General features: G+C 42.2%; 1 protein-coding gene across 8 annotated transcripts in view; it reads left to right on the plus strand.

The window, feature by feature from the left end:
* Positions 1-215: 215 nt before the first annotated feature.
* Positions 216-13,657, plus strand: part of sema3fb (sema domain, immunoglobulin domain (Ig), short basic domain, secreted, (semaphorin) 3Fb) — a 60,229-nt gene continuing 46,787 nt past the window's right edge. For 6 of the 8 annotated variants that reach the window (XM_005915251.3, XM_005915253.3, XM_005915252.3 and 3 more), the window contains exons 1-2: positions 217-680; positions 2,591-2,771. In XM_005915251.3, coding sequence (XP_005915313.1) covers positions 2,654-2,771 — 118 coding nt within the window. In that variant the 5' untranslated portion in view covers positions 217-680; positions 2,591-2,653. Of the gene's footprint in view, positions 681-2,590; positions 2,772-13,657 lie in introns of all 8 variants that reach the window. The other 2 variants (XM_005915256.3, XM_005915257.3) reach the window with 1 other exon arrangement.

Below are 13,657 nucleotides of genomic sequence, written 5' to 3' on the forward strand. Positions count from 1 at the left end.
GTTCCATGATGAAATGGTGATACAAATACACTTTCAGTCAGCTACGCGAGACCAGAGCACAGTATAAAGTCTATTCTCTGACAGCATACTGTGGTATGATAAGGTAGTAAATCACGCCCCCCCCCCAGGCTGGCAGGCTCACTGATGGGCGGCTCGGCTTGTCGCTGCCCGCCCTGTGGGTGTGTTTAAGGCAAATGGGCCTCTGCATCCACCTGCTAGCGCCCTGCCTCCCTACAGTCAGGAGCGCCCAACTTTCCGACGGAGCACACGCTACGCTTCTGGACACCGCGGGGACTTTTCTTGTATCGAGCGGCTTTCCCCCCCCCCATCACGAGATGTTGATTGTAGTCGTGCGACGACAGCATCCAATCGACTCTCGGTCACGCACAAGGTTCAGTTAGGAACATTTTCTCCCTTTTTATTTTCGCGCAACTGTAATTTTTCTCATTGTGTTCACTGACAACTCCGGGGCCAATAGACACGCAGTGCGCACAGGTACAAAGTGCCCCCACCCCACCTCCACCCCACTCCTGAACGGGGTTCGACCAGAAAGCCGCGCCGGGATTTTCTATTGTTATTACTGCTTTCAACTTGGAGAGAGAGAGAGAGAGTGATCGATCTGTTGGAATTGGTTTGTTCAATGACTTGCAAGGCTGAACTTATATCCGGAGACCCTTGAGGTAAGCCTGTATGGACTGTTCCTTTGTGATTATGTATCTATGTATTTATTTTACACTTTATTTCCTTATTATGAATATCACGCAACATGTTACCTGCATACAGGATCGCGCTTTTTTTGTCAAATACTTGAATTTATGATTGGCACCACGCCTTACCGACTCTCTCATTTTCTTTTTGAAACAATGAAACAGAAACAGCAAATTATGATCATTATTAATTTCTTTTGATCGGAAAATCAATTCCAGCGCGAATCATTATCACTGTTTATTTAATAGCTGTGCAGTTTACCGTGCGCTCTAATACCGCACCAGACTGTTTACAGTTCTGTCGTCCATGTGTAGCCAAGACTGCCAGTCTGTTACACACATTTCAGCGTGTTTCAGCAACATTCAACATTTTTGCATGAAATTTGTTTTATTATTATTATTCATTGCCGAAGAACACATTCATACATGCACGTGAATGAAGTTGTATAGTGTTTTATTTATATTTACATACAATACAACACTGAGGAATTTCCCTGTGTCACGGTAACTGTGAAATGTTTTAAAAAATGTTTTTAATCGGCAGCAAATGCAGATGGTTATTTTCTTGTCTGCTGGATTAAAGCAGCGCTGTAGCCACTGAGCCCTGTCCATCCAGATTTTACTGGTTTCCGTCTGTAAGTTTTAATGATTGCATTACATTTGTTCAACACATGTCAGTTAATAAACTATGAAGAAGCTGAGACCTTTTCTTCTTTTAAGCTATTTGGACTAATATGATGTTTCCATGACTAAAAGGGTTTTTGTTTTTTGTTTTTGTAAACTTTTGTATTAATATTTCATATCACTGTCTATGACATACATATTTGTATTTTTTACTTCATGGTACGGTGTGTCTTTCGCAATCCTCGGTGTCATCTGTGAGCGGTGCCTTGTTTGATTTCATGCGCTTGTGCGAAGGAGTTGGCCTCTCTCTTAGAATAAACAGCTGGATGGTTTACAAATTGTAAACAGCCGAGGTTTAAACAGCTGCTTTTACTCATAAATTCGCTTCAGCCAACCAGTCTGAAGACTGTTCTGCTCTGTTGAGGTCTCTGAAGGTGCTTTTGAGGTGGAAATTCGTCCAATGTTTGAAGTGTCAGTGGTTTGTGCGGAGAGGAGATATGCAGGCTGTAGGTGTCCGGTCAGTGAGCTCAGGGAGGCTTTATGGGAACAAAGGTGGAAAAGAAAAGTTTTGCAGGTAAAGAGGTAGCCGCATACACGAGTATTTCTTATGGTCAGTCACATATGTGTGAAACATCAGCTGCTTAAAGGTATCTATACTTCATCAACAATTAATGTCACCACCTTTTTTTTAGTTGTTCAGCTTTGAGGCTGTCATTACTTGCAGGCCTTTTCTTTAATCAACAGCTAAGACCTGTATTTGAGATGCATCAATCACAATGTTATTTTTGTGCTATTTTCCTTAAGTAAGTGTGAAGTTGTGGTATAGCCTGGCATTAGGTGAACCCAGTAATTACAGCGTGGTGTCATGATGCAGGAATGCATTTTGGTTGCGTGTAGAAGAGCAGAAGAAAAGCTTCAGTGGAGTCAGCGCGATCCTGCCATTATTTTGTCGCGCTCTGAAAAACAAACATAATTTTTACCAAATGGAAGCAATGTGCAAGTCTCTAAAAGTCTGGCTCCTTTCCATTAGGACTCATCAGTTTAATGAAGCTCCCAGAAATCTGGGCGTAAACTCTGCACCTCGGTGCTGTGTCGCCCAAAACTCGCAGTGTGATGGGGCCCTTGGGAGATACAGATTTGACGCGTCACATAAAATTATAAATGAAAAACAGGCTCACGGTGGCAGATTCTTTTTTGGTTTTAAGTGTAAAGTAGAGTCAGCATCTTCTCTTCTCACGTGTTTCTTTTTGTCCCTGCAGATTTAAAAAAACAAACAAAAAAAACAAAAAGCAGCCTTTGGAGCTACAGGAGGTTGGTCCACCATGCAGCTGGACGGTCTGTGGACGGTCCACACCCTCCTGGCACTGTGCGGCTTGGCTTTTGGGAACCAAGTGAGCAATGAGCCACTGGCCGCGCCCCGTGTCTTCATCTCTTTTAAAGGTGGGAACCTGAACTGCTCTCTTCTACCCTCATCTTCCCTCTTGCTTCTAATTCTTGGTTTACTCCTGGCTTTCCTGTGTTTTAGTCAGTGCTGGTTTTTCCTCTGCCATGAGTTTACTCACCGGCTGACTGATGAAATGACAGTTGTGCAATTGGAGTGATTGTGGCTTTGATAAGTTCTTGAGGGTTTTTCAGAGGAAGAACTTAGAGCATCACCAGAGCAGCGCTGCGCAGACCACAAACAAATCATGCAACTCTCATACGCACGCTGCTCCCTTTCCTCAGACCTCCAGGCATCATAATAACCACCAGATGCTCCCACTGGCCTGTATTGCACAAATACAAACACGAACAGTGACGGAGCAGATGCACATATTGAGAAATGTGTACGTCTCGCTCATTTTGAGAGCATATAGATGATTATTGTTTTAGTTAATCAAATGCAGTGTCTTTATCTTCAATCTTCTTTAGTACTGAATCTCTAAATTGGAGCCACAAAGAGAGATGGGATAATAAGGAGCATGTAATAACTCCATGGCCATTATGTGATTATTCTCTGGTGAAGCAGATGCACTTTGGGAGGCGGGGGGAGGTTGTATTTGTGCGTTCCATCGGCCATACAGATTAGGTGAGATGGTCTTCCGGGTTCTCCGGGGTGTAGAGTGAGAGAGAGGGTATTACCAAGAGCAAATTGCCAGGATCAGCCAAGCAGAGCGACATCCCCGGGGCCTGTCCTGCTCGCAGATCAAGCCTTTGATTAGCATCCAGAGAAAAGCTCGGGGAGCAAGCGGCAGCTCCCCTGTTTGCTTTTGCTTTCTTCGTTTCCCAGCGCTCCCTGGTAGTACAAGTTGACTTAATTAAGTGGACTGGCACAGTTCATTGTCGAAGGCGTTTTCCTGCTTTAATCAAGTGGGATTTAACACACCAGTGAGCTCACATCCCGAGTTCAGCAGTTTTTTCATTTTCCAGATATCATCTTAGTGCTGTGTTGTTTTAGAGAGAACTGTGCAAATTGTTTGTGTGCGTGTTGTTGGTTTTTTTACTCTATAAGCTGTTCTGTGTCCAGTGAGCTTGTGTATAGGTTCATCTTTGGATGGCTGAACTTATATATTTGAAAGCGACAGACTACAGGCGCTGTTCTTTGGCTGACAAGGAAAAAGCTGGGCACTGCTGCTTACCTGTGTATGTTTGCCTCTCTAGTCAATATGAATTTCACAGTCTACTGCTACTGCCTCTCTCAGAGGAATGCACCCCCCTCTCCATTCAATATTATGACTCCCTCTGCCTTAATTGCTTTTTGAGAGGGGCCTTGTAGTCCTTACCTTGGCAAGCTGGCTGCACTTCCCCTGATGCATCATGATGTGTAAAGTTTTTTGCTTGAGCTGTTTGGGAAGGCGGTTTGCCTCTGAGCGGCAGCATAAATGGAACACAGCTTGAAGACAAGTATGGGCAATATGCAGGTCTTTTATGGTGAGACTAGAGGAGGGTATGAGTTAATTTTCAGGTCCCACTTCATAATTATTGATCATTATGCCAGTGAGTCACCCTGTGAAGAAAAATCTTAAATTGCAGCTATAAAGCTGCTTGTCTGTGCTGAACTAAACACATGTTTCAAACTGATTAACTTGGTAGCAGAGCAGCGAGGTTAAGAACCATGACCTCCGTCTGGGAGGCCCTCACTTCCCTATTAAAGCAGGTAGAGTAAATCATGGGACATAATTGCTTTTGCCTTTCCTCCATGTCGCGTGTGCAGCTTTTATAGCAGGAAAACACGTTCGGCGATGCTAAAATAACCCTCTCAGTGTACTTAGAGGACACGGGAAGTTGAACAATGTATCTGCTCATATGCATTTGATAAAAGATTTGTGTTTGCAAAATCTAATGGATAAAAAGTCTAACGGATAAACTTTGCAAGTAGACTTTGTTCAGGCTTATCAGCTGAGGAGAAAGGGCAACTCTGGCTGAAGAAGCCTTCCTCACTTTAAACAGCAAAAAGCTGTAGTCAGTGTCAGCTGAGCAAGTTGGGGACAAAGCAAACCCATAACAACTAATCAAGTGACTTTTTTTTGAAGTCGACTGGCATGATAGACTCTTATCAGATAAGTAGCTTATTTACACAGTGAAAGTTTTGATATTAAAATATCTTCCTGTTTGGGGACTGAATCAATTATGGTTTCAATAACAGTTTTTAACACACAGTAATGCACGTTTTCTTCTGTTTTAATGATTTTAATGGAGACATGCATCCTGTGGAGATGAAAACCTGTCTATTGTAATAATCACTTTCTGGCATCTTTGAGCTAAGTTATCTTAAATAAAGCAACCAGTCTTTGTTTAACACCAGATACAGTGCATTAGTGAAGTGATGGGCAGAATTGTGTATGTGCTCTACCCTTTTCTCTGAGACTCCCAAGTCACGCAAGATCTGAGTTTCAACATTTTAAGAGTTACATTTTTTCTTTTTTTAAAAAATCTTTTAAATGTTCTGCTTATATCACGCTGTGTTGCAGAAAACATGGCATTTTCTAAATGGGCAAAACACTCCAGGGAGGAGGGAAAAAGTCATGCTGCTTCTGTTGGCCCACATTTCTGCTATAACATGTTTCAGTTCCTGCATAAAGTAGATCCAAATCTAAATCCATACTAATGGCTCTGCTATTCTGGGCACATGAACTTTAGCCTCATCTGGGCTGCTGTGAGTTCATACGCTTAAAATAATCGCAGAACATCACTTAGACTGTGCTGTGTTCTTCAAATGCTTTAAATGCAGTTGTTGACATAACGGGCGTGACCGGTGATTACGAAAAAAAGAGAGAAGAAGAAGCCCTTTAATGTAAAGTTTTTCTTAGTCTGCTTAATTGCTAAGGCAGACGGCAAACGTCAGCTCAGAACAAACAGAGGCACGGGGTCAAGAGTCTCCATGCAAATTTTCACTTTGAAAAGTCAGGCCAGCATAATCTACCGCTGAGGGTGGAGCCATGTCTTGCACCACAAAAGAGCACTTCAGAATTATCACCTTTTGGAAACAAGCTTCTCACACTTAACTTCAGCAATGCCACTCTGGCCCATCAGTACAAGTAAAAAGTCCTTTAAATGCCATAACATCATCAGGATTACAGCACACTAGCCCCCACCTCCTCCCTCTGACTGCGCATGAAGCCAAAGCCACCGGGATGACGGCAGAATGTGGGTCAGCTCCGCTACAATAAACAGGCTCGCCACAGGCAGTGCAGGTGGCAGTAAGAGAAAGTCACCCTGGCTCATCATTAAGCCACATATTTCTCATCTGCACGCCCTCCTGTGAACGGCAAACAGCGGGCTACTATTTTTACCCCACAGGAAAGTCTGTAGTCTATATTGGGTGAGAGTGCATGTGTGTTTTGGTGGGTGGGTGGCAGCGTAGAGGGTTAGAAACTTCCCTTTGGGGTTAAATGCCAGCCATTCTGGTATGTGTCAACCCATGTTATGGGGTGGTTATGTTTCTGTTTAGCTTTTAATTCCATCGAGTAACAACAGATGAGGATCAAATCTGAAACTGTCATGTAAAAAGCAGCGTAGCAGGGAAGTAGCTGCTTCGATAAGTCAGTAGTTTGGTATCGCTTCGACTTTGGGCTCGGCCTTTTACAACCAGCCTGTCACTTGTCTAGTAAATGTTTAAACTGTTATTGCTGTTGTTCACACAACACATTCCCATGGTCACTTTCTTCTTTGGAGCTATAGATTAGTTGCCCGAATGAACCCAGGCTCTTAACACTTGTGACCTTATCGGCGTGCATGTTTGAGTCTGAAGCCTTAAGTGTTTATTCAGCATTGATTGTTTCAGTGACAAATGCAGTTTAAACTTTTGATCTTTTGTATTATTACTTGTGTATTTGCTGACAGTAATAACAACCTGCAGCTTCCCTTTCAGTTTCTTGATGCACGTCTGACTTGCTTCAAGCATACTGGTAGAATTTCACCCTCGCAGTAATATTGCAATGGTGCCCGACCGCGTGCATAAGCCACGAAACCACTGACCCTGTCGTCTGGGGCTGCTGCTGATGTTTTGCTGTGATCTCTAATTACTGTTTGCAAGGCCTGAGTCCATATAACCCCACGGCAATAGAGTAATGACTGAAAAAGCACTGAAAACCACTATTTCTTTGGCCACATCCCAGACCTCAGCTTGTCTCCACAGCAGCTAAGCTCAGTTATATTTAGTGTAAAACTCTCTTCTCCCTCGGCAGCCACACAGAAGTCATTTGTGGCGCTGTGGTTAACCACTGAACGCAAACGGCCAAGTGGTGACGGTGGTTTAAGTGCAAGTGTAGTTTGGTCCGGAGCAACTTGTGCTCTGCTGCGATCCAGCTGTCAAAAGTGTCACTTAATTGTAACGTCCAACTTGGCCTGGAAACCATTGACTTTTAATTTAATGGAGTGGGTGTAGAGAAGAGTGTGTATATTAAAGAAAAAAGAGGCTGAGCCCGATGTTCCAGGAAACGGTGTTAATCCTCCGCTGCGGTGTACATGACTTCAAAACATTTGTATTTGTAACGGCCGCTCCTTAAACTTTATGGGGAAAATTTGTCTCTCATTTATAATCACTGCCGAGGACTTTAGAATTCACACATTTGTTTTAATTTATGGACATAACTTCTGTTGCGTGGTTTTCCTATAACTTCACACGTGTGAGGAAACACATTAAGTGGGGATTTGTGCTCAAGCAATTAAAAGCTGAGTTCATGTTAAAATGGGATGCAGCTCAGCCTGAAATCTATTTATCTCTCTGGCCAAGCTAATTTCTGAGCACAGCATGGTTTATGTTCACTTCATTGAGCTTCATTTAAATCTTTTTAGCAGTTGGCGTAAATGAAATGTGACTGCTGGTCTGCAGCAGTCCTCATCCAACTTTAGGCATGAATGCTTGTCTGGTCACAGGTAATCAGTGAACGCTTCACAGCGGTATACGTCCAACGGCCTCAGACTGAGAGGTCAGACTCTGGGATCGATTATCTGTCTGTCTCTGCCCCCCTGCAACCTTAACTCTGCCCCCTATTTGGTGGATGACTGATAGTACCGTGATTACATTTTATTTCTGGACCACTGAGTCTATTGTTTTGATTGGAATGCACTGAAGATGAAAAATAACAGCGTACTTTTCACTTAAAGCACAGTGTCATTAGAATTTGTGTCTGTGGATAATATTTTAATGTGATTCGCAATGAATCAATATGTGTTGCAGGTTCTAATTATTCTTTTCTTCAAGTTTTACTCACATCTGTAATGAAAAGTAATGTAATCTGTAATGCATAATTGCTTTTAAATGTGCTAAGAATTTATCGTCATAAAGTTTTGCAATTGAATTTATTCATCTGTTGGCCATAGACTGCAGTACTGCAGGAGACAGTGCTCCTGCCACCCTCACCCATCTACTTGTCAGGTATATGTGTGGGACAGACGTGTGATATTCCCTGAAAAGATGAGTCTGTTGGCTCCTTTCAGCATGTTGCCCCTGAATCCAGCAGTAAGCTGATGCCCCGTCTATCAGTGCCAATTTCCTTCTGCAAATAAACTCGCGTTCACAGTGTCATCTCATAGCCAACCGTTAGCTCTGTCTGAGCCTCCCACCCGGCGCTGATGCTGCGCCTCCTGGAATATGTGTTTTATCCTCTCACTGCCAATCGCTTTTAAATGCGCACAGGCTTTTCTTTATGATGGTCCATGAATTGACTCATTGTGTTTCAGTGTTATTGAATATAGCCGCTTGGCACCTCTGCTTGATTCTAATGCCATATGGCTGTGAGGTTGTAAAGAGTATCACATGCTGCTTGGGTGGTCCTAAGGTTTGATAAAAGAGGGAGTAGTATCATTGCTGGGATTCTCTTTCTTCAGCATATGGTTACTGGATGTAGGGAGTGTGTGTGTGTGTGCAGGTGTGTGTGTGTGTATATGTGTGTGTGTGTGCGTGCAGGTGTGTGCAGGTGTGTGCAGGTGCAGAGTTGTTAAGAGAGAACATTGTTCTTATGCTTCTGATGATTGTGGGCAACCACTGAAGGTGACAGCTGATCCCCCACGCACCACTCCCATCCACAACCAGTTGTGCTGCCCCTCATTGAGTGTCCTTCCTGTTAAAAGGGGGATTTTTCATTCCCATTGTCATCAAGTGGTCATTCATTCAAAAAAATATATCCAACATGCTGACTTTCAGTTCTACCAAATTCTATCTGTGACTTTCTGCACATATTTATACTTCACACCTGCACATATGGATAGTATGCATTCAATTGTTTTATAGTGTTGGTTGTGTGTGTGTATGTATGTATATATATATATATGTATATGTATGTGTGTGTGTGCTTCTTTTCATGTGTGCCGAGAATTACCAAATTAAATTTCTTTACGTGTGAACATATAATCACAATAAAGGACTGTTCTTCTTCTTCTTTCAGTTAGTTGAATACATACATACATAATTTCTTTTACAATAGGTCTGTATAATATTAATTAATTTAATGGAATCTGATCAAATGAAATTTACTTGATCGGTATGCAGTTTATGCGAAGCATATTTTCCAAGCATATTGATTATTATTATTGTTTATTTATTATTATTATTATTATTATTATTATTATTATTTGAAAAAATAACCTTTTGATTTGATATATTTCAGCTGCATTTTACTCTTAAAATTATTGCTTCATGTTTATGAGAATAAACAACATTGTTTTTAGGGTAGGGGTCTGATTGATAGGATCTTACAATATGAAGCACCTGGAAGTGACTGTTGTTGTGATTTGGTGCCATAGAAACAAAGTTGAGTTGAACTGAATTAAAAATGGTTGCTGTGACCAATTAACAGTTTAACTACTGGTCATATTGGGTAAAGAAAAGCCTGAACTAATTTCAGAAGCCTGAACTGGTAAATAACTCCACTCTAACCATAACATATCAAAATAGCTGCCAAATAGTCTGTTAATTTCAGCTCAGCTCTAATCGAACTCTTATGCCTTAATGTCCTTTTTCCTTCTACTACTTAGCTAACTTTCTCTGGCATCGGAACTACAGTAAATGCACGGGGACTGGGGTGTTTTGGATTCCTGCCGTGTCAGCGGCGCTCTCTTTTTGCATCTGCAGTATGAGATCTGTCATATCGAGAGCAGGGCGTTTGCGCTTTGGTCAGGGTTTCACCTGTGGAGCAGCCTTCTGAGTCAGGTTACGCGGTCTGTCAGTGACTCGCCAGTGAAACCGAGATGGTCTCTCAAAATGAATGAGGACCCAGTGTTGTCTCTCCATCTTGTCTTTCAAGGGCATGTTGCTGCATCTAATGCCGCCACCCTGACTCTCCTCACAAGACTGAAAAATACCACCCAAACTGTCCAGATATTGTTGTAATTTTTTCTTTCTTTCCACCAGTATCTGTTGCACATATGTTTTCTATTTATGGAACTGTACACTCTTCCAGTTTTTTATGAAATTGCCAAAATATGCAGGTTTAGAGCACTAGAGATCTCAAACCGAGCAGAGGACGGGGTTATGTCACAGTATGGACAAATGTGTTGGAGTCGTAAATTATTTCGCATGTTGAAACCAAGTAATGAGGTTAGATGATGTACTTTGTTAGTTTCTGTAATCACAACAAGCTGCCAGGGTAAGGTTTTACTGCCAACAGTAGCCTAAAACTTCTCAAAGGAGAAAACCATCAGTCACCCTTTGTTGTCATTGTACTACATTTTCCTTTGTTGAGGAAACTGATAATAGATAATGATGTAGCATTCCCAGCCTTGACATCTTGGTAACCTGGTTGGTATCTAGCACACCTGCCAGTCTTCTAGGCTTGTTCTTTCCAGGTGGCATAATTAAGACTTCCTGTGGGACTTCATGTCTTTTCTCACTTGTGAAAACAGGGCATTAGCGGAGACCGGATGAACAGGTTGAAGACTCAGACTAGCTTTGTCTTTGCACTGCTGCTGAGGCTGAACATTGTATATTCTTAGCACCAGTGTTTCTCTTGTGGCAGATTAAGGTGTCAGGGAGAATAATGGTCCAGACGGCTTACACAAGTTCTTGGATCCAGCTCAACCTGCGCCCAAGTTTCACAAAAGGTTTACGGTTTCGAATGTGGCATTGTGTGTTTTCCTTTAGGAAAATGTAACTCAAGAGAAACATGGTAAAAAAGACAGGAAGCTGTACACAGAGGTGTGGGAGTAAGATAATGAGACGGGTAAAATGAATTCAGTGGTTGCCCAGGTGAATGGCACCTGCTTTGAAGTGCTTCTTTGTCTTGTCATCTGGGCAGATGGATGACTTGATCCCTATCACGGTCTAATACTCACCAATTTCTGTTATCTTAGATAGTCAGACAGAGAATTGTCGTTGCTTTTTGAGACTTGAAACTGTGGATGGTATTCAGGTTTGAGTCATTTATCTGCTCCTGAACACTTCCCTTGAAGCCAGCCTGTCAAAGCACTCTTTTCATTGCAGCTCATCCAGAACACTGAACCACCTTGTCTTCAACCTCTGCAAATTCACCCCGCCACCCCCAACGCCAACCCCCTACCGGGGCTGTATGTAGACGTTCATATCATATTCAAAGCACAGTTCTGCCATACCAGCTTTTGAAGGTAACAGTCCCTTTCCTCTCCTGCCTTGTATCTCCTGGTCTGTGACTTTAGTCCTGCACACCACCCCAAACTTCCCCGGGGTAAGCTGCAAAAAGACACTTGGCTCGCTTTTTGCTGCAAACAGCCAAATCATCACTTGTTCGTTCTTGTTCCTTACTTAAGGCTTCCGAATGCTTACCTCACTCTAGCCTAAAGAGTACAATCAGTCCACGTCTGTAGTTGCAGGCTTTTAACGTTATCTCTTCACGAGGTATCTCATATCACCCTCATATCAAGACGCTAAGTATATAGGAGTTGCTCAGGAAGGTCAAGTGGGAGGGGGTGACCCAGACACGGGAGGTCAAGGCCACTGTCACCTTCTGATCTACAACCTCAACATTATTTCTCACCCTCTGACGCTGGGGGGTAGTATTTCAGATGCCTCTTGCAGACCTGGAACTCCTAAGATGAGCTCTTTTTTCGTCCCTGCAGTAAATCCACCATAGCTGAGATGGTGCAATGCACTGTGACGTCATAGACTGCATATTGCCAGTACAGATTAAATGCTGCACTGGACCATCAGTTTGTTAACTGTCAAGACAGAAATGCTGATAATGTTAATGGTATGTTTTCTATGCTTTTGCTGTGTAAACATATTTACTGTGATATCTGACAGCTTGTTTCAATGAGGCCCCAAATTGCTCCCGATGGTCAGGCCGCTACCTTTCATAGCAGCTCTCTGTGTGTGAGGTCGGTCCAAGTACTTGAGCACTTTGGACAAGCATAGGTTTACTATGTACAGTATGAAATGATTTGTTTTACAACTAAAAGATACTGTAGACCATTTATTTAAGTAGAAGCACTGATAGCACGCAGTTAGTGCTCAGGTAAAGTATGTATAGTAACCATGATAAGATAAAAATATTTTAAGTATTGAAAGTGATTGCAAATCGAGTATTGTTTCTCATTCATTGACTTTGGGGCAGCGTTTTACTCTTGGAATTAGCTGAAGTAGAACAGATTTTTTAAAAAACAAGAGTATTTTGAGATTTTTGTGTGTTTTGAATGTAAATTAAATAACCTGAAAAGCACCTAGTAGCACAAGCTGTCATATAAAATCTACTGGAATGAAAAGAATGTTTATTTCTGATATGCTGTGAAAGTGGAAGTAGCTCAAATTCCAACTTAAGAACAAACCATAAAATTTGCAAATATATTTAAAGGTGGCTACTTTTCACCAATTTATTTTTCTAACAATATGCTATATTTACATTTGATCATATGAGGATTAGTTAGACTGTTCAACAAGCAAGCGGCTACTTTCTGAGTAAAGTTTTAAATAAAGTGTTTACATTTGACTCCCACTTAATCTTTGTCATAATAATCTTGATAGAGATTAATGTTGAACAAGGGGTTTTGCAAACATTAGGTCATGTTAGTGAAGCTGACGTAATCGCTGCCATGTAGTTTAAGTCATAACACAGAGTTTTTAAAGTGCGGTGTACAAGAAGAGCATACATCCATGAATATCTTTTTCAGCTGAAGCCCCGGCTCCATTCATGTTTCTAGTTGCTGTGTATCAGTGCAGCTGGCTGCAGTGATGAAACTGGATTATTTCTGCTGCGCTGTGACTTTTTATTGGGGTTTCAGAAAATTAAAAAAAAGTGATAGTAAGTAAATCCAGGGCAACATTTGACCTCTTCAGATTCGCATTTAGTGACAAACAAATGTTCATTATCAATCACCAGTCACCCATACTGCTAGGACAAAGTAAAGAAAGTCGTCTGTGAGATTGGAGTGCAGAACACAGAAACTGTGCGCTATTCAGTTCATAAACTGCAGTCAGCAGTTCACCTCCCGCCTAAAACCTTTCACCATGTTTAGACCCTGCTTCCCACCTCTTCATCCGATCACTGATGAGGTCATACATTATTCCACGTTGGTAAGGGGAAATGAGGCCGTTTGGAAGACACACTGAAGAGTTTAACCCATAAGAGCACTCGGGCATAATACAATGCATGCACTTTGATGTCTTTGTTGTGGTGTGGTTTTGAAATGCTGATTTGGAGATTTCTCTTTTGCATGTTGGTGGAGTAGGTGTTAATTGCAGAGTGTGGGGAAAGACTCTTGATCCCACCCATTGAGGATGGGCTGGGGCCGGCAGTGACCCCCTGATAGGCTTGTTTTTTTGTAAATGTCCCCCCTGTGGTGTTGTGTCCTCTTGATTGGTGAGGGAGATGAAAAAGGGGGGACCCTGGCATGCAAGTCCCCTTGTTGTTGTTGTTGTTTGGCGTCGCCCACACACT

The sequence above is a fragment of the Haplochromis burtoni genome, unplaced genomic scaffold, assembly GCF_018398535.1.
Source record: "Haplochromis burtoni strain Fernald_Lab_line unplaced genomic scaffold, NCSU_Asbu1 Contig_12, whole genome shotgun sequence".
Taxonomy (NCBI): domain Eukaryota; kingdom Metazoa; phylum Chordata; class Actinopteri; order Cichliformes; family Cichlidae; genus Haplochromis; species Haplochromis burtoni.